This window comes from Acipenser ruthenus, chromosome 23, assembly GCF_902713425.1.
Source record: "Acipenser ruthenus chromosome 23, fAciRut3.2 maternal haplotype, whole genome shotgun sequence".
In the NCBI taxonomy this organism is placed as follows: domain Eukaryota; kingdom Metazoa; phylum Chordata; class Actinopteri; order Acipenseriformes; family Acipenseridae; genus Acipenser; species Acipenser ruthenus.
In genome coordinates this window covers 15038659-15060371 of record NC_081211.1, presented here as the reverse complement: position 1 = coordinate 15060371, position 21713 = coordinate 15038659, and the positions used below count along the sequence as shown (strand labels likewise).

At 40.0% G+C, this 21713-nt stretch overlaps 1 protein-coding gene across 4 annotated transcripts in view; it reads left to right on the top strand.

The window, feature by feature from the left end:
* LOC117413331 (pro-neuregulin-2, membrane-bound isoform-like) overlaps positions 1-21713 on the top strand; it is a 399323-nt gene that overhangs the window by 370181 nt on the left and 7429 nt on the right. For 2 of the 4 annotated variants that reach the window (XM_058996665.1, XM_034022369.3), the window contains exons 5-8: positions 1827-1885; positions 9042-9065; positions 15099-15201; positions 17311-17434. In XM_058996665.1, the coding sequence (XP_058852648.1) occupies positions 1827-1885; positions 9042-9065; positions 15099-15201; positions 17311-17434 (310 nt within the window). Of the gene's footprint in view, positions 1-1528; positions 1606-1826; positions 1886-9041; positions 9066-15098; positions 15202-17310; positions 17435-21713 lie in introns of all 4 variants that reach the window. The other 2 variants (XM_058996667.1, XM_058996666.1) reach the window with 2 other exon arrangements.

Sequence of the window (21713 nt, the reverse complement as noted above, 5' to 3'; positions counted from 1 at the left end):
ATTTACTTTAAAATGACTTGAGCTCCTCTATCAGTAGATGGAACGCTATGAAAAATATATCAACTGAAGTACTAGCTTTCTGTGCACGGACAGTGCTCAATATAGGAACAAAAAATAGGGTGTGTTTTTAGGGTTTTTTACCTGCAAAACTCATTATCTTTAGAATTCAGATTTAGTTTGTAACTTTCATTAATACGGGGACAGCCTTGTTTCTAGCAGTTTGACTCTTCAGTTCATGTTAGTGCTCCAGAAATGTGAATAATTGTGCTGCTGTTAAGTCGATACTTGCTACGAATCCTGTCATCAGAGTAATATAGAGCAAGTGGCAGCTCAGATCTGCGGGGTCTTCTCTCTGTTCCGGGAGGATCATTTATCTCCCTCCCCTTGATGTACAGCCCACATAACACCGAAGCCTGACATTTTCTCAGCTTAGTGTTTTCCAACCAGTAAGTAGCCTAACCTGTTCAGATGAGTTAACAAAGTAATTTGATGTATGCATTATAAATAATAAAATACTTAAGTGATGTAATTATTGGATTATTAAACATAGATTTAAGTCATTATTACTAGGCCAAATACATGTTCCTAAATGCAGAAATGATTCTAGGAAATTATACCGTTACATCTCATCCTCCACCTAGTCTGAGGCATGTGTTAATTATGATGCCGGTAAGGGTCAATTAACGGCACAATACAGATTTATGAATCAGACGAATAACATGCTAATGAGAAAATTGGTCTTTAAGGGTTTTTGAAGGGAAATGGCATTTATGCATCACCTGATGAAATACTGTCAACATTATTACTGGCATGATAAAGGAGGTGATAAGTTTTATGCATATGGACTGATATCTTGTATTACATTAGGTTAAAGAAAGACCTCAGTTTCCATGCCTTACTTTCAGGAAACATCTTGGGCCATTTCACCTCACCAGTGTCTTTTAAGTAAAAGCATGTTATGAAGGAATAGCAACAATATCTGTTAAATAAAATACATGTTTGTGATAAGTTGTTTCTTTCAACAATAGGCATTAAAGGGTACATAAGGACCTTTTTATTTTATTGTGTTACATGTTCTCAAGATGGCTTCCCATGTACCTGTATGGACTTCTCAGAACTACATTTCCCATCACCCTCCTGCTCACTGGGAAATCCATCTCAGTTATATATGTGAGCAGAGGATGTTGGGAAATATAGTTCTGAGAGGTCCATGCGGGTACATGGGAAGCCATCTTGAGGCAGGGAATGCAATTTAAAAGTTTAAAAAAGTGGTCAAAATGTAAAAGAAATTAGCAAGTTACTTAAAAGATGTCCCTTCAGTTTTACTACCAAGGTTGAAAAGAGAAAGGGTCTGGCTCATTTGCTTCAATCAGTGCTGGCTGTAGGGATACATCTTTCATTAACAGTTTTTATGCATGACCAGATCTTAACAGTTTCTAATCTCATATCATGTCCATTGGTTTCCCAGCCTGCGTTGGTTCCTATAATCTTCATTTGTTCTGTGATTTGTCCCCTTTTCTTTCTCCAGATGTCCTGCAGGATTCTTTGGACCGCGATGCTTGCAGACTGAGCCTCTGAGGTCATACATGCCCAATCCTAATAAAAGTATGTTCATGATAGCTCTCATTGGGGTCCCACTGCTTGGGAGTATTCAATAACACCCTTTTCATCTCTGAATCCCTCCTGATCAGGTGGCAGGGAGCCTGTGGCGGTGCCTCCCGTGCTTTCACAAAGCCTGTTTGTTCTCCATGGTTGCTCTGCTCTAATGTGATGTTTCTGCTTTCTTGTTCCTTTCTCTGTGGTTTTTGTTTTCTTTCTTCCGTTAGGTGTCCCAATGAATTTACAGGTGAACGCTGTCAAACCTACGTAATGGCCAGTTTCTACAGTATGTTCATTTCTTCTTCTGTCTGCCCTTCATTGGTGTAGCATGGTGATGTTGAAATATAGCATGCTTCTGTTTGTATAATGTAACTGTTGCCCATTTGTTTGTCTGTCTGTCTGTTTGCTACTTCCTTATGAAGCCTCTAACAGTGTTAGATCTCTAAACCAGGCATCAAGTAGACTTGCATTTAAAACCAATCCAGAAATCATCTAGCTTCTTGCTGCATTAAATCCTAATTAACATTCTCCAGTGCAGCATGCAAACAGACATAAGAGAAAGACATATAACAGCATGTGCTTACCTGTAAAAATGAAGTGATTAAGGTTATGGGAATGCACCATGGATAAGCACAAAGGGTTTGGTTCAGATGAAGTCAGGCATCCTTTAAATTGGATGAAACTTTAATGCAATTCTAAAACTCAGATCTTTCAAAAAGTCAACCAATATATTCCCTGAAACCCAGCCATTTGCTTTAGCTTTGAGACTTGTACAAACAAGGGATTCTTGTTTTATTTCCATTTCTTATAATGTTAATGCAATAACAGTGGCAGTGGCACCAAATTCCACATTCGAGCACTGCTTTAATTTAAACAGCAATATTCTAAACACCTGAAAGCGTATCAGTGTTGTGTAGAAGACACAATCATAGATTCATTAAAATATTACAGGGCTGATACCCCAGCCTGTAAAACCCACCTTATTAGCATGAGCAGCTTTATCAATTCCTCCTTCCATACATGCTTTATCAATGCCCCCTTCGATAGATTCTTTATCATTGCCCCCTTCGATAGATGCTTTATCAATGCCCCCTTTGATAGATTCTTTATCAATGTCCCCTTTGATAGATTCTTTATCAATGTCCCCTTTGATAGATTCTTTATCAATGTCCCCTTTGATAGATTCTTTATCAATGTCCCCTTCCATACATACTTAATCAATGCCCCCTTCGGTAGATTCTTTAACAATGTCCCCTTCCATACATGCTTTATCAATGTCCCCTTCGATAGATTCTTTATCAATGTCCCCTTCGATAGATGCTTTATCAATCTCCCCTTCGATAGATTCTTTATCAATGTCCCCTTCGATAGATTCTTTATCAATGTCCCCTTCGATAGATGCTTTATCAATGTCCCCTTCGATAGATTATTTATCAATGCCTGCTTCGATAGATTATTTATCAATGCCCCCTTCGATAGATGCTTTATCAAAGCCCCATTCGATAGATTATTTATCAATGCCTACTTCGATACATGCTTTATCAGTGCCCCCTTGGATAGATTTTTTTATCAATGCCTCCTTCGATAGATTCTTTATCAATGCCTCCATCAAATGATGCCCCTTACTTGTTTTTTTAAGATCGAGTTTTCCTTCATAATGAAACAGATTTATACATAATAACCCTACTTGTACTGCAGGTAACAAGGTTTGATTGTGGTCAGGCTATTGGGTTGAACCTGACACACAGCACAGCCAGTAAGAGGGATATCTCTGTATTGAACCTGACACACAGCACAGCCAGTAAGAGGGATATCTCTGTATTGAACCTGACACACAGCACAGCCAGTAAGAGGGATATCTCTGTATTGAACATATCTGTATTAAAACTAAATAAAAGAGGACATATCTTCAGAGCAAACCCAACACAAGATAGAACATCTTTGTTAGCATTCCTTTATCAAGCAGAACAGTTCTAGAACATGGCTATTCAATAACATGCATCCGTACAAAGCATAATGGAGAATATTCATCAATAGAGAATATCACTGGTGCACCAGAAGCTACTAGTAGTCAATACATTGAAGGACTCTTATACATATAAATGTCAGGCCTGTAATGTATGCCACTGATGGCATCTCTGCTATATATTTCTATTGTTTTCTCTATGAAGTTTCCCAAATGTTAATAAGATACTAGAAGGCATATTTTAAAACGTATGTGAAAGCATTTTTATAATTACAGTGTTGCTTTGGACAAATGCGTAATTACAGTGCCCTTTATAGTCAGTGATCTCATAAATATTAAGAAAGACTTGAAGGTTATTGGGGGTATATAGATGTAGCGCTTTAAATAAATAATGACTCCAGTAAAAAAAATATTCAATACTATGTAATACAAATGCATCAAACAATATTTCATAGTGTACAGTGACAACAGAAATGATTCAGCTAGTTACCCTGAGTTTCAGGATTTTACAGGTGCATTAGCTAAACATTTCTCAAATGTGCAGTTTTGAAAGAAACACATGCAAATGTTTGTTTTTTTTCATTTGAAAACTTAATATCTGGTACTACCTTAGGTTAATAAAAGCTCTCAGTGTCTTTACCTTATTCTCTGGTTTTCTGTTTGCATGTGCATTTCCTGAGTCATTTCACCTCAGCAGTAACTGAAAACATTGCTTGCAAACAAAGATTTCTTTAACCAAGTACAGTACCAGATATTGGGCCATATTTTCAAAGCGTTTCCTCCATTCTTGAATAAAGTCCTGTTTTTGGAAACAGGTAAAACACCTGGTAATTTTATAAAACTTGAACCAAACAGCCAAGTAATATATTACTTTGAACAATAAAAGTTAATTAAAGAATGGAGGAAGTGCTTTGAAAATACAGCCCATTGTGTTTTAAAAGAAACATGTTTACTAGAACGTGTTTCTTTCAAAACTGTACCTTTGAGATCAATATAATGCACACAACCTGGGATGTTATGGAAATATTCTGTTGGCCACAATAATAGCTATAAGGACATTTCTAATCATTTATTTTAAATCAAGTTGGTTATATAACCTTATCAATAAAAAAATGAACTTATTTTTAAACAGAATATTAGCTCTAAAAATGGTTTTGCCCGCAACAGTATTTTAAAACCAGTGTCAGTTTGGTAGATCCAGCATGTCAAGTTTGAGTGAAAGAAATCAGCATGCATATACTAAGCTAGAATAATCTGAAAACTATAAAAGGCAACTGGAAATGCTTGAGGCATGGTGCATGAGATCAAATCCAATGTTTATTAACAGGCAGCATGATGAAACAGTGTATATAAAAAAATGTGTAACATAACATCATTATTAATAGCACTTGTTTCCTACACAAGAGGCAGGAGACGTGGTTAATGAGACAAACAAAACCCCCAATCTGTTATAGCGAGGAATGCTGTTACTGTGCATTACATGAATAGGGGCTCCTGGCAGACTGCTGTCTGGGACTGTAATCAGCTCAATGTGAGAGTCGAGAGCTGCTCCAGCCAAGGCACTGCCATTGTCTCAGCCACTGTCTGAGAAACCCCACACTCAATCAAGGCCCGTGCCAAGCTCATTAACTTCCTTTAAAACAAGTGACATCACTTACCAGTAACAAGGACTTAGTCGTTCCTGGTATGCGAATGAAAGGTAAAACTTAAAAGGAACTGTGTCAAGGAGACAAACGTTTCATTTCAAATGCCTTCATCTATACAGTAAGTTGTTAGATTTGTGAGTCTTAAAAGAAGGATCCCACCAATGTGTTTGGTGGATAAGCAGCCAGTTTAAAAAAAAGCGCTGGCAAAATGGGGGGGGGGGGGGGGGGGTAGGAAAAGCACCTGAAGAAATGAGTATGAGTTTAAATTGATATATAGGGTAATAGATGGACTGGCGGGCATTAAAAGCAGATAAAAGATAGCAGGGAGTTTGTCAGTTATTAATATGTATAATTAAATACACTGTCTAGCCACTATATTAGGATCTGTACCCAGTATCGGGTCGAGACACATAGACTCTACTTAGTGCTGGAGGGGGTCTCGAGGGATGTTAATCCAGTCAGTCAGTATTATTTCACACACCTGGTGCAGAAAGGTAGCCAGAAGATTTGTGATGATGATTGTTGAAGTTCATCTCAAATATGCACAAGAGGAGTGAGATCTGGGGAGTGTGGTGGCTGTGGAAGAGGCCTGAAGTCATAATCCTCAAACCAGATGGTCTGAAGATGAAGTAAAGTACAACATTCATTCAGCCTTCCAGAGTAATGAAGGGATCCGGGTATTCCAGGAGAACAAGCCCCACACCAGGGACCCGGGTATTCCAGAACAAGCCCCACTCCAGGGACGCAGGTATTCCAGAACAAGCCTCACTCCAGGGACCTGTGTATTTCCAGAACAAGCACCACTCCAGTGACCCAGGTATTCCAGAACAAGCCTCACTCCAGGGACCTGGGTATTCCAGGAGAACAAGCCCCACTCCAGGGACCTGGGTATTCCAGGAGAACAAGCCCCACTCCAGGGACCTGGGTATTCCAGGAGAACAAGCCCCACACCAGGGACCCTGGTATTCCAGGAGAACAAACCCCATTCCCGGAACCTGTGTATTCCAGAACAAGCCCCACTCCAGGGACCCGGGTATTCCAGAACAAGCTCCACTCCAAGGTGATGCCAGATCCAGTCTGGTAGACAGATAGGCCCCAATAAAAGTTCCATGGCTTATTTATAGCAGCAGTGTTTCACATTTTAAAAACTAAAATTCAGATGAGAATGCAGGGCAACTCTGTTGTATGAGTTAAAAAGGCATCTTGAAGCGTTTGTTGCCTTCACTTTTTCTTTTGGTATTACTGATTATTTATTGTTCCTTTGCATTTGGAGAATATTATAACTGCCCTATTATTATTTTGTATTCAGATTTTCTGCACCCCCTTACCTCTAGCAATACTGGTGATGCATCTACTCTACATCAGTGTGACCAGTGTTATTACCAGCCCAATGTTTGGTACTTCTTATGTCCCAGGTTCTGATAAGAAACCATCAATAATGATCTGCACTGCAGTCTTTGAGAACTCTTTGAAGCTGCAAACGCTAGAGCACTTCCTCCTCCATGTGGGGCCGCCTCTATTAGAACCCCAAATTGAACACATACACAAGCACTTCTATTTGGTAGCACAAGCATGGGAGAATTAGTAGCCTAGGTGGGTTTTTAGAACCTGAAAAATAGCAACACATTTAAACAGTATTTAAACACTGCGGAATTCTGTACCTGATTAATTTGTACAAATATAGAACTAAACAATGGCACCCATTTTTTTTTAATATTCACAATCAGTTGATATAAAACGCAAGTAGCAAATTTCAAATACGCAAGCAAACAGCGATAAAGTTATTATTAATAAATGTGCTTACTCTGCAGATAGCCCCCTGCATAGAAATCATTAAGATCCGAAGCATCAAGAGATGTAGCTGTGTGAAGTAGCAAACTCCAAGAGTGTCTACATCAATAGGATACAATATGGGTCATTTATAAATAGTAAAAACCAGACCAAACGTGTCATCATCTACTTTATTTCATTTAGATTTGTATTAGCTTTTTTTTTTTAATGAAGCATATATATTTTTTAAAAGCAACAAAAACCTCATCTAGCTATGCTTTTGGCTGTGATAGCATCTGTCATTATCAATCTGAATCAATCATTTCTACCTGTTTTCTGTGCGTTTTTAGCTCCTTCTCAATTCCAACACCTGCAACGGTTTCTGTCTTTGAGGTGTGGGGGGAGGGAGGGGGGGGGGGGCGGGCGGTGACTTCACCACCCCACCTCAGAAGACCAGATTAACAGTGTTGCTGAACACATATACAACTTCTAACAAACCCCATTGTCATTGCTGCCTTTTGTGTTGTACCAATCACTAGCATATCTTTTTCAACCTAATCATGATTGTTTATATATTTTTATTGACAAATCCGTGGTCATAAATCAGTGTTGACCACTTATTTCTGTATGATATGGGGCATATGAAAAACCGGTCTGTTTAAACGTCACTGATTCAACCAAACTTCAGTCAGAAATTTGCTGAAGCACATATTTAATAAAACTGAATCGATCAGCCTGTAGTAATAGCCTACTCCTTAAATTAAGAACTCTGAAGCTCTGAAATATAAATGCATTCTTAATGTGTAAACCAATTTAAAGTATTACATGAAAGTGCTGACTTATGTAGTCTACTGTAACAGATTGAATTCGAATCAATTCAATGGAATTTGTACATGTCTCACATATGTAATTATAGGGCAATAACACATATTAAGCTATTTCTGTGAGAATGTTTAAACAAGTGCAATAATATCGGAGACTAACCCGAGCAGCTGCCACATGCAGGATGATACAATCCACAAAATGAATGACGCCCAAGCCAAGCAGTTTATGCTAGACTCAAATATTCTCTTATTAAGGAAACAAGTGTATTCAAAACAGGTGCAAGTTCCAATACAGGCCATAAGCAATAAACAGCATAACCAATATTACCAATACTGAAATAAACAAAGAGACTAGAAACTTACCAAGTAACTAGGCTAAGCGTGAGCTCCAAACACTAATGGGTGGAGATCTTCTATTAACTATAAAGTAACACATTGCTACGTTTAAGGAAACGTGATGTCTTTTAAAGGGACAGTATAATGTACTGGTACACATGTGCTGCACCACTACTTTGATGTACCACTAAATAATGAACGCTGTCAAGCCTCACTCCTCTGAGGGGGTCCCCTGAGCTCTAGCTCAGAAAGCTGAGAAAATGAAATGCTGCCTCATGTACCTTCAAGTCAGCAGAGCAGCCGAGGATAATTAGATACAAATATGTATTTTTAGCCTCTATTTGTAAAAAGAAAGACAAAATACATGGAAAAGGTGTATGCGGCTTTGAGAGAGCAGAAATCTGCCTTCAGTGAGAAATGTTTAACTACCTCATTAACATTGAACTGCCTAAGTAATCACTAAACCAAGGAACGCATGCTATGGCAAAAGTTTAATGTTCAGTACCACTAAATAATAAAAGTCATGTATTGTTTTGCTAACCCTGCGTCCGATATGTGTAAGTGTAGCTGAATCCTAAACCAATGGCCAGCAGAGTGCTTAGAGATGTAGTGTGTTGCTGATTCCCTGTTTTGTTCTGCATGTCCAGTGCTTAGAGATGTAGAGTGTGTTGCTGATTCCCTGTTTTGTTCTGCATGTCCAGTGCTTGCTTGTCCATGTGATGCCTGTTCTGTGAGCTAGAGCTGTTTCTGTTAGCATATATATGTAAAGAAAACACCTGCCACGTTTGACTGTATCAACGAGTCACACTAATCACGACACGTATATTTTTGTATGTTTGAAATACTCTTTTTCTGAAACCTGTTTTTTCTTTCTTTTTTGTCAACTTTCTGCATTGGCAGAGCATCTTGGATTAGAATTTATAGGTATGGAACAATCATTCATTTTAATCTAGACAATCAAAAGCTGCATACAATTAATTTGTAGCAACTTCTTCTCTTTTTTCCTTTGAAGGGTTGATCCAGAAATAATAACAATTCCAAACAATACAAAACAGCTATCTGATCCTTTTTGATCAAACTATTTGAAACATAAAGGACTCTTGCTTTTTGTTCAGCAGCACTCATTTTGCAAGTGAACACTTCGAACCTCTTTCCACATTTACAAGTGGTGTACGTTTTACTCCAGCTCAAATTAGCTTGGCTGAATTTCAGCCTGTAATAATCTTGCTCCAGATGTGTGTGGGCAAATACATTCAGTTACCCTTAAACGAGTGTGCCTGGTATTTAGTCTGAAGACCTCTTTGAAGTTCAAGATTGGTTTACACTGAATGCTAAAGTGGCTTCACTCAGCTGTAAACCCCCAAAGCCACAGATCATAATATCGTTCGGAAGGCTGCCAGGGACATAAACAACTTTTATGGCAAACAGCTCAGAAAATAAGGCCGTTATCCCATTTGTGAGCACACGCAAGCCTACATTAAAAGAAACAGGAGTTTATTTTTAAGGTAAAGTAAACACTGTAAAACATTGCAAAAGATTGCTCTTTTTTTAATTCTAAAAAGTAAACCATTTCAGGTTGAGTAATTAGCCACAGTTAATAAATAAATACAAGACAGCCCAGCTCTTTCAGTAATAGGTCCCATTTTAATACATGTATTAAGCAGTAGTTGCTCTAGTATGTAGATGTCGTGATAGCTGTCGTAGTCGTATTATGATGACAACAAGAAACATTATCACTGTCTCCTCATTTCATCTTCTAAAGATGTCTTGGATAAAAAAGGTAGCCTTTTCAAATAGGAGAGAGATTGATTTTTATCATTCAGTGAATACAGAGCATTGAAAGTCTTTTTGAAAGCAAAATAAATCTGCCACTTGAATGTTTAGAGGACTCTCTTGGAAAAAACACAAAAACAGTTCAGTATTAAAATATGCTGTTCTTAGAATTTGACAAAGTAAATGCACCTGTATGACCTCAAGGTACCACAAAGGTCAACATCATTCAAGCATTTATTAGAACAAGGTCAAACCGTTACAATAACTACACGATTAGAGCTCCAGAAATAGCTTTCATTTGATACAACAAATTACTACCAGATGTTTGCAGCGTCGTAGTTTTCAGAGAATCATTAATCATAAACTAACCTAAAGTTTACTTTTAAGTGTGTATTTACCGATGGCCGCAGATCATACATTTTGTAATTAATTTTCCTTTTACAAACATCTTCCTAAACCCGGCCCTTAACATTAGATATTCTATATGAAAAGAAACTGAATGGCAAACAGGCAGCACATCGTTAAAAATGACAAATTGCTAAATAAATGCAATGTATCAATAAAAGCATGTATTGTCATTCTACAGTCATGGAAATCCTGTACATAAGTCACCAATACACATTTGAGAACAATTGTGGCTGCTTATTCAATTAATTGTCATTTACATGAAAAACTACATGGCACTTGGCCCCATAATTATGGGACACTTTAAATAACAGAAATGTAATGTTACAATTGCACTATATATATATATATATATATATATATATATATATATATATATATATATATATATATATATATATATTCATTCAAAAGTTGTGCATGCTGATGTGCTGGGGAGGCCAAATCAAGGCTGATCCTCAGAGCCAATTCAATGGAATTTGTACATGTCTCACATATGTAATTATAGGGCAATAACACATATTAAGCTATTTCTGTGAGAATGTTTAAACAAGTGCAATAATATCGGAGACTAACCCGAGCAGCTGCCACATGCAGGATGATACAATCCACAAAATGAATGACGCCAAAGCCAAGCAGTTTATGCTAGACTCAAATATTCTCTTATTAAGGAAACAAGTGTATTCAAAACAGGTGCAAGTTCCAATACAGGCCATAAGCAATAAACAGCATAACCAATATTACCAATACTGAAATAAACAAAGAGACTAGAAACTTACCAAGTAACTAGGCTAAGCGTGAGCTCCAAACACTAATGGGTGGAGATCTTCTATTAACTATAAAGTAACACATTGCTACGTTTAAGGAAACGTGATGTCTTTTAAAGGGACAGTATAATGTACTGGTACACATGTGCTGCACCACTACTTTGATGTACCACTAAATAATGAACGCTGTCAAGCCTCACTCCTCTGAGGGGGTCCCCTGAGCTCTAGCTCAGAAAGCTGAGAAAATGAAATGCTGCCTCATGTACCTTCAAGTCAGCAGAGCAGCCGAGGATAATTAGATACAAATATGTATTTTTAGCCTCTATTTGTAAAAAGAAAGACAAAATACATGGAAAAGGTGTATGCGGCTTTGAGAGAGCAGAAATCTGCCTGTAATTAATTAAACTCAGAGCCAGCATTTTCAGGCAGTAGGAGGCTGTGTGGTCCAGTGGTTAAAGAAAAGGGTTTGTAACCAAGAGGTCCCCAGTTCAAATCCCACCTCAGCCACTGACTCATGTGTGACCTTGAGCAAGTCACATAACCTCCTTGTGCTCCGTCTTTCGGGTGAGACGTAGTTGTAAGTGACTCTGCAGCTGATGCATAATTCACACACCCTAGTCTCTGTAAGTTGCCTTGGATAAAGGCGTCTGCTAAATAAACAAATATTGTTCCAGGATGGAATCCCCACCTCCAGCAATACAACAATCTGTTTAATAAGCAACTCACAAAATTCACACTCCCTTTATATGTTCATGAAAATGAATTCATTTGAGGTTTAGAGGCGAGTTAAAAATCCTGACCTGTCTTAAAGTCTCCTGTAATAATGGGTCCAGGTGGCAGCCCTAGTATAAACAGTAGTCAGACTTCAGAAACAGTAGCCCAAAGAGACACATCTCACACTCTCACAGCCCCTTCTCTCTCAGTGTGAACAGCTCTCTTGAGAGGGAGTGCCAGCACATTGCACAACACGTATTGCAAACATATTATCTGGAGCTCCCTTTACAAAATTACACTCCAGGATTTCCAATTTCCATAAGAGAAATGAAAAATAATCACATTATAAATGAGTGCTGCTAGTGGAAAACTAAAACAAAAACTAAAAAGCGCAATAGCTAAACTCTGGTTCCTGTACTTTATTAGAAGTCTTGCACATCTCTCTCTAGTTTGCTTTAAGTCTCTTCCTTTAATACCCCTGCCTTTCTTTTTCTTTAACAAGCATGCTATGCCAGGCCTACAGTTGACTTAGTACCTGTGACCATCTTCCACCTCGTCAACTCATCCATAACTTCCATCTTATGCTTGTGTCCTTTTCTCTTTCTTTCGTTCTTTCATGTTCTTCTTGTTTTCTTGTTTCTGTGATTCAAAAGCATTCAATTGTGTAAGAAATGTAACCCTTTCCCCCTTTCCAAAAAGTAAGCTACAGTTTCCTAGCCACGGCCACTGCTCCAGTCTGGCGCCCTCTAGTGTCTCCTTGTTGTTATGCAACTGCAAACGGCTGTTTTAATCTTGTTATCGTTCCAAAGGGTGAAAGGGTTAATGTTTTAGAGATCCCTTTTCCAACAGAGTTTGGTCAGATTATCATGTTGAAAATGAAAATGAATATGAAAAGTGTATCAAGTTGGATGGATGTTGGAAGAGGCCGTATCTAAAACATGCTATTATCATTTGCATGAGATTGTAGAAATAACGATTTTTTTCTTTGTTTGCGATCATTAAACCCGGAATGGAAATACAGACTCCCATGGCAAAGAAGTCTCTAAGCCATGTCTAGTTCTACTATGTGTTTAACACAGCCCACCTGAGCGTGATTAAACAAACCGCCCAGGTCTGTCAAACTATGCTCATAGTAAAACAGGACTGGCAGTCTTATTTCTTATATATATATATATATATATATATATATATATATATATATATATATATATATATATATTCTTTAAGCAAAACACTTCTCCTTAAGACTGCTGAGAATGTATTTTTTAAATTAATTGTGCCAAAGAACTACATTTCCCAGAATTCTCTCCTGTTGTAGAGGCCTATATTCATGTTATAATGGATTCAGAGGAGGAAGAAATAAAAGAACACAGATGAACAATCAATATTGTCTCCTCATTATCTCTATAGCTCCACAAAGTAATGGGACAGATGAGAAAAGTTGCCCATTGTACCCCCTGGCTACCAGTGTAAAACAAATGGATTCTGTTATTCAGTTCAGTTCACACAATTGGTTTCTGCAATGGTGACTACCAAGATAACATTCAGTGTGAAAATGAATAACATTTTGGGCTACCGCTGTACTTCAAATCTTCAGCATACAGTAACACCTTAATTATCTGAACCCTGATTATCCAAACAGCTCCCAATTATATCCAATTCAGTGCATCCTGGTGCTCAGGAAACATTTTGTACATCAGTGAGCAAATTCTCAGCAGCTTTAAGGCTAAGCTACTGTAATGATGATCACCTTTTGATACATTGAAATGTGAGATAAATGCATTAGTATAGAAACTCTAGCAGACTTAACCACCTGATTATGAATGTCAGTTAGCTGCAATATCATTAGCCCTAATTTCCTGTTGATGTGTTCTCTATGCATTATTACATGAGAGCTGAACAAGGCTGTAACATCTATTCTATACCTCCCAGTAGCACTATCACCCCCCTCTCTTGCGCTGAAGATCTTATCATTCTTTTGTTTTTTTAATGTGTAGATTTGACTTACATACAATACTGTAACTGGTCCTTCCTGGTGCCAAATCACTTCCTAAGCTGTGTGGCTGTTATCAAGTCACCTGCAGCACAGGAAGTTATTGGGTACTAGGAAGCAGCAGTTTCAAATGGTGTAGCTGAAAAATGATTTCAGAAATCTATCTGTTGTGTAATTGTATTCACTATATAGGTCTCAATGTGAATGCCATCTCCTACTACATTACTTATAAAGTTGCCAGCTACCTTGCCTGCTTCACTGCTTCCTGGGTCATTTCACCCCAGCAGTGTATTCAGAGTCAAAGCCTCTTACTTGCTGCAAACCATGTCAGTCACTAGAAGAAGCAGCTGGTTGGTTACTGACAGGTAAGAAGACCCTGAAGGGGGACCAATTTTACGTGCTAGGTGAAATGGCTAAGGAAGTGCAAGGCAATGTGAAAACAAGGCCTGCAAGCGGATTTCTTTACCCTAGTTTACCAGATATCCTGTGTGCTAAAACATGTGTTTCTTTTAAAACTGTACATTTAAGACCTATATATGAGTGGATTTGCACAGCAGGAAAATGTATGGAATTAGGTACAATATCTATACATTTTATATCGAGGTACTCATGCGTAGCCCTATTTAAAGTTTAAAAAACAAGATTAAAATGATCTTCAGCTCAACAGTAAGTGGACCAGTGATAATGCTCCTGAAGCTAATTCGAGGTAAGAAATTGATTTTAAAGCCTTGGTTGGCACTCAAATTCTTACTGACCACTTTTTTTTTTATTTGTATTGGTATTTTACAAACTGAAATGTTTAAATTGCTGCATTTGCTATCATGTTATATAGTGAAATAGTGATGTGGGTACAAGTACAGTCAGGCCTGTTTTAATATCACTTCTGTCAACACCTCCTCCCTCAAATTATAATAGGAGTCAGTAAAAACAAAACTGAAGAATCACTAACAAGTACGTTTGCTGTTCCAAACAGCATTTGAATGTTGAAACATATACCATAGCACAGCATTACATTTTGTTTACATAGTTCATAAGTACAACAGTGCTGAAAATAAGAGATATTACCAAACAGCATTATGGAGTGAGGTCTATAGTGCTTGAAACACGACTTCTGTTTGAGGTTATTTATTGTCCTCAGTGTTACAGAGTCCATTTAAAGTGATATTAAAAGGTTTGACAATGAAAAATAAAGCTTTATAAAAAATGCAGACAATCAGACAGAAAAATAATATAAATGTGGCAAAGTATTCCAAATGTAATCTTGTAGTGAGGCTGAAACCCTGCATTGTCGATTGCTGTTCACAGAAGCAGAGGAGCTCTATCAGAAGAGGGTCCTGACAATTACCGGGATCTGTGTCGCGCTGCTTGTAGTTGGAATTGTGTGTGTGGTGGCCTACTGCAAAACAAAGTAAGCGTGCTTACCGCAATTCAATATTTAAATAAAGTTACATATTCAAACAAACACAGCATAGAATGTATTCAGTGGCAAAATTTTTTTTTTTAAATATCAAAAAAGATACCAATGCAAAGGAAACCGATGCATAAATGAGATCAGAAATAAATAAGACACAGTCTACTGTACAGAGAAGTGCTTCTCAGCTTTCTTTAATAGGTCATTTGATGGGGTAACAGATTTATTTCTACTTTAATATTCAGTATGGAGAATCCGCAATGTGGATGATTTAAGTTGCAATTGAACAGGCGATTTAATTATGATAATGAATGGGTGTTGACAGCTATCCGCAATGTTGGCCGACAGCTGAAAACACGATGACATCATTTAGTCTAATGCCGCGGATTGGCTCGTAGGGCCACCTCCCCCCAACCATGACTGGAAAAAAGAAAATGATAAATGGTTAATGCAACTGCAGTGGCGCAATGCCTCCTACCCCCCAAAATAGGAATGAGTGAAAAGTTAGCAGCTGAAAAACAGGCCCGCCCCCCAAAGCCTCTCCGGCCTGCCCCACACCCTGCAGGAACTAAATACAAACCGCTCGGCACTCAGGTAATTGTTAGGAGGAAACCTCAAGGAATCCATGGCTGAGGGTAGCCCTTCCTCCAGGCTCTAAAGACGTCCGTCTCCCTATTTGGCCTCACCGTGCGTGACTGAGAGGCCAAACAAAAAGCGACATGAATGCAAGCCACACAGAGTTTTTATGGCGCTTGGATATGACATGTTGATTTGTGGGTGGATTCTCCTTCCAGAACTACAACCAAGTTTTTCCATGATAGTGATCATTTACTTCAACATGAAAGAATATTCAAATATTAAAGCTTCAATTCTAACAAAATATTCAAACATGAAGAACCTGTGTTCTTCCTGGCTCTAATTTAAAGCTGTAGTTTATCTAGTTAGCCGCCCAGTTTGTTTACATTGCCCAAAGATATATTTTTTAAACCTGCTTACTAAAACAGTATTCTCCCCTCATATGCAGCGGTAGGAGGTTATAAATGACACCTTGAAGCTCTGTTATAGATAAAAACAACATTGAATTTGAATTGAATCTTTTTATAATTTAATAGCCAGAGCATACCAGTTCAGCTCGACTGTAAAAAAACATAATTATCAATAGTGAAGTAAAATTTGGCTTAGTTTTTTTTAAACTATAATTGACGGCTGTAATGTAAGCAAACATAGAAGGCTAAGCAATAGAAGTGCAGTAAGAAGCACATTGAAAGCATATTATGGGACTCGCTATTTTAAAGTGTGGTTAATGCATTGCTTGGGAAAATCATGTCAAAATGAGCATGCTAATCTGCCACAGTGAATACATTGTGGTTTCTCGCGGCATGGAAAGATACAAGTCTGGAGGAACCAGCTGCAGTACTTGCAGTGGCTTGCATGCGTGAATTTGCAAAGATAGGAGTACGTCCTTTCTATCTGATGACCACAACAGGCTCACTCAAGTAGACAGGCAGGATACACTGAATATAGTTGATATAAAGTATTCCTTTATTCTCATTTATCTGACCTGTGCAGCAGGTATTTGAAGTTTAAAGTATCATGTTAAACCTTCATAGTACGTGCAATCTTTTTTTCTTTAGCTTACCTGCCAATGTGTTTGCTCTGTGTTTTGTTTTCCCGTATCAGAGAGAGCTGCCTCCTGCAGGAGGCCCTGAACAATTCTTCTGTAGAAAGCATGGTTATTACAGGTGAACACGGAACACAGGAACACAACTGCAAGGTTTAATATATCTTACAGGTATTATATAGACGTGATGTTGGCTCTGTAACTGTTTAAAAACAGCTGTCCTCCCTCACATTGTAGCATATTGCCTTCTTGCTGCAGTAAAGCAATATGACCATTACCAATACACATAGCTTTAGGTACAATCATGTTGGCTTCTCCATGCCAAGTGTAGCCCTGTTCCTCACAGTCCGTACAGTAAAACTACTAAGCGTCTGAATAGTTTTTGGTGGCACTGTATTCACTGCAGTAATGCGTGGTTCGGCTCCTGAATTCCAGCTTGTTTTGCTCGAGTAGTTGAGAGTTGTCCTCTGTGTGATTCTGTGCAGGAAACAAAGAAAGAAGATGCATAACCATCTGAGGCATAACATGTGTGCCGATCATCAGAACAGAAACCTTGCGAACGGACCCAACCACCCTGGCCCGGGGCCCGAGGAGATCCCCATGGTCGATGTGAGTACCAGAGTACTTTAACACCCCTATTCTCATGATGGTTTTGTCCAGGCTCTAATTTGCTGCTTCTCTTCAAAAGGTTAAAAAATACTTATTAAATTGAACACATCTAAACTCTTTTATTACAGTGAAAAAAAATTGCTTATTAAAAAAGTGTTAATTGCAACAAATGCTTTAAAATCCCATCTGCTTACTGGATGTGAGCTGCTTGAAGCTGCTTCATTTTCTGTACAGTAAATCGAAATTAAAAGTTTCCTCCAAAATATTGGTCTGTGGGGCAAGGCTGTATGAACTTACTCATGTGCAGTTTGATTTCTCTGCTGTTTGTTTTCATGTTGCACTTCACAGCACACTTATTCTTACAAGGTTAAATGAACTGAATTCTCCTTACTCATGAGCAGTTTGGTTTTCATGTTGCACGTCACAGCACGCTTATTCTTACAAGGTTAAAGCCGCTTCCTGTCCTCCGAAGGGAAGCTTTCCCAGTGTGTAGGGGTTGTGTTGGGAGGGCAGTGGTGTGTGACTCACCAGAGAGCACTGCAGCAGCTCTTTGCATGGCATTGAGAAGCCAATTATAAATAACTGCAGGTTTTAGCTGGAGTCCCAAAACTTCTGTGCCTAAAAGCCTCTTATTCAGTCTGTAGTTGCAGTGTTTACAGCTGGTATAGTTTTATTTGATGGTTCGTTAATATGGCTACAATATACAGTACATGTTACTGCACATCCTATCCTGTGTAGGGCACCATTTCAGAATTCAAAAATAAACAACACCTTTCTATGTTTATTAGCAATTCAAAACTTGTCTTGGAGATTTTTAACACGTTAACACAAGTTGTTGCTGGTTGTATAAGAGCAGCAGTTTCACTTTGTGTCCTCTTATCCAAAATGCACAAGAGGACTGTGGCAGTGCAGAGGCTATGCACGTGGGTGCATGGGTGTGTGGGTGTGCACGTGTGTGTGTGTGTGTGTGTGTGTGTGTGCACGTGGGTGTGCACGTGTCTGTGAGAGTTTGGTGGCTGGCAGCCATCTTGGTGAAGGGAGTGTTTGTTTGGAGAGAGTGTGTTGGAGAGTGTGTTAGAGAAAGAGCTGGAGCAGAGAGACAGTAAGAGAGAAAGGAAAGCACTGTGATAGATGTAGCTTGGGTGAGGTATTCTGTTTATTTTGAAGAGTTTTGTAGGGTTTTTGTTTAAATCGTTTGTTTGTTCCTGTGATTTATTTGTTTATTTGTGAATAAAAGTGAGCCAAGGCATTTTAACCCTTAGCGGTCCATTTATTCAGCGCGTCTCAGGCGCGTCAGGTCACATTTATTTTCACACGCGCAGTTTATTTTACACGTGCTGTTTAAAAGTATTTTTCACAGTAAAACAGGTTTAAAAGGCACTGCATATCAACAGGACACTCAGTACTGCATCTCCAGCCCCGCCCCACCCCTCGTTCGCTGTTTTTTCACATATCTCTTGATAGTAGTGCATACCGATAAATCATCTCCTGATCACTCATTTTATCACCAAACTCCTCAATAATGCGATCCAAGTCATTATTTTATTACTATAACATCTAAAAAAAGCTCTGCAAATGTCTGTGATATTCTTTGAGCGCTGGATGCAGAAGTAGCTATCTTGTTTGTTTATGTCCGTGTCCACTTCTTAATTTTCCTGTTAAGACAAGTGCATAGTAAAGGTCCCTGAGTGGCTCACCTAGTAAAGGCAGGGGCAAGGGTGTGGAGTTGTACAGCCAGGGAAGCCTGGGTTTGGGAAATTGATAACCTTCACTGGGGAATTCATAGGGATTGCTGGAATCTTTTAAAACTATATATTAATGTTCTAAAATCAAATTTATATAAGAACATTTAAAAACGAGAGGAGGCCATTCGGCCTGTTTAAGCCTGTCCGGTTCCTAGTAGCTGACTGTCAAGTTGGGTCCTTCCTTCTGAAACCACACTCTGCTGCTGCTTTGAGATTATATTGATGGTGGTGCCTGACTGCGATTAGTCCACTACCAGTGTCTGAGGTGGGCCAACACTTTTCTAGTGTGATACTCTGTGCTAACCCTAACGCTATGAACTTTAACAGAAGGCTGCACCCGCACCAGTTCTTTCATAAACACTATAGTTGTTCTATTCTTATCATCAAAGACTGTGTACAATTGTCTTAATATAGAGAGAGCATATAACTAACATACACACTCATCAGAATGAGGGGCATTCGTAGTGTGTCGGTTCGGCGAGTGGAAAAATGCTCTGGGAACAACTCTAGGTGTGACATTGTTACTTTGGGATTCGCTGATTAACTTACAGATTGTGGATTTCCATTCGTGATGTAACTGTCCAAGCAGGGCGATGGCTTGATGGCTCGTCTGGTGAAGACACGGCGAGCAGGGTGATGGCTTGATGGCTCGTCTGGTGAAGACGCGGCGAGCAGGACGATGGCTCATCTGAAGACATGGCGAGCAGGGCGAATGCTCGATGGCTCATCTGATGAAGACATGGCGAGCAGTGTGATGGCTTGATGGCTCGTCTGGTGAAGACGTGGCGAGCAGGGCGATGGCTCGTCTGGTGAAGACGCGGCGAGCAGGGTGATGGCTCATCTGGTGAAGACGCGGCGAGCAGGACGATGGCTTGATGGCTCGTCTGGTGAAGACGCGGCGAGCAGGGCGATGGCTTGACTGGTGAAGACATGGCGAGCAGGGCGAATGCTCGATGGCTCATCTGGTGAAGACACGGCGAGCAGGGTGATGGCTCATCTGGTGAAGACGCGGCGAGCAGGACGATGGCTTGTCTGGTGAAGACATGGCGAGCAGGGCGATGGCTCGTCTGGTGAAGACATGGCGAGCAGGGTGAATGCTCGATGGCTCATCTGGTGAAGACACGGCGAGCAGGGTGATGGCTTGATGGCTCGTCTGGTGAAGACGCGGCGAGCAGGGCGATGGCTCGTCTGGTGAAGACGCAGCGAGCAGGGCGATGGCTCGTCTGGTGAAGAAGCGACGAGCGGGCGATGGCTCGTCTGGTGAAGACGCGGCGAGCAGGGCGATGGCTCGTCTGGCTCGTCTGGTGAAGACGCGGCGAGCAGGGCGATGGCTCGTCTGGTGAAGACACGGCGAGCAGGGCGATGGCTCGTCTGGTGAAGACGCGACGAGCGGGGCGATGGCTCGTCTGGTGAAGACGCGGCGAGCAGGGCGATGGCTCGTCTGGCTCGTCTGCTGAAGACGCGGCGAGCAGGGCGATGGCTCGTCTGCTGAAGACACGGCGAGCAGGGCGATGGCTCGTCTGGTGAAGACGCGACGAGCGGGGCGATGGCTCGTCTGGTGAAGACGCGGCGAGCAGGGCGATGGCTCGTCTGGTGAAGACGCGGCGAGCAGGGCGATGGCTCGTCTGGTGAAGACGCGGCGAGCAGGGCGATGGCTCTTCTGGTGAAGACGCGGCGAGCAGGGCGATGGCTTGTCTGGTGAAGACGTGGCGAACAGGGCGATGGCTCCTCTGGTGAAGATGCGGCAAGCGGGGTGATGGCTCATCTCGTAAAGACGTGGTGAACCATAAGACTCGACGACATCAGACAAATGCGTTCATCAGTGTAATGAGTCGGGTTGCTAAATAATGAGGTAGTTTCCAGCTGGAGTGCATTAGGAGCTGGCTGCGCTGCTACGAAGAGAAAGTGCTTTTTAAACAACAAAAAAGCAGCTTGGAAAGGCTGCAAGCCTCTCCGTACAACCTCAGATCAACTGTCCTCACAATCCCAGTGACTGTGACTCTGCATCTCTGCCTGTGCAGAACCTGCCTAATGTCAGGACAGCACTGTGGTGCTTGTGCTAATCAGCATCCTGTAACACTATGCCAGTTTCAATCAAATGGATGTGAACAGCTGCCTCAACATTAGTTATAGCTAGGCCAAATAGACTTCAATTCATCGTGAGAGCAGCTAATCATCAGAGTACATGTTCAAACTGTATATACTTAGACTGACAAAAAATTGGCACCGCTAGTTATATTAGACTGTATGACATGAATTAGCACTAGGAACATAAGGCTGTCTTCACAAAACATGTGATTTATTTAAGATGGATTAAATACAGTTTGATATGCATTCATCTGTTTCAGAAAGTTCTGGGTTTCTTTCAGTCTAGAAAAGTTCCACTTATTTAATCCATCCCAAGTAGATTGTTTAAATGAGTCGTGTTGTCAGGCTTTATGAAAGCTGTACCGGAAGTCATAATATAGTGTGTTTAAGGCTATAAATCTAACAAGAAACCACCCTGAAAAATCACTGACCTGCTCATTCCTGCA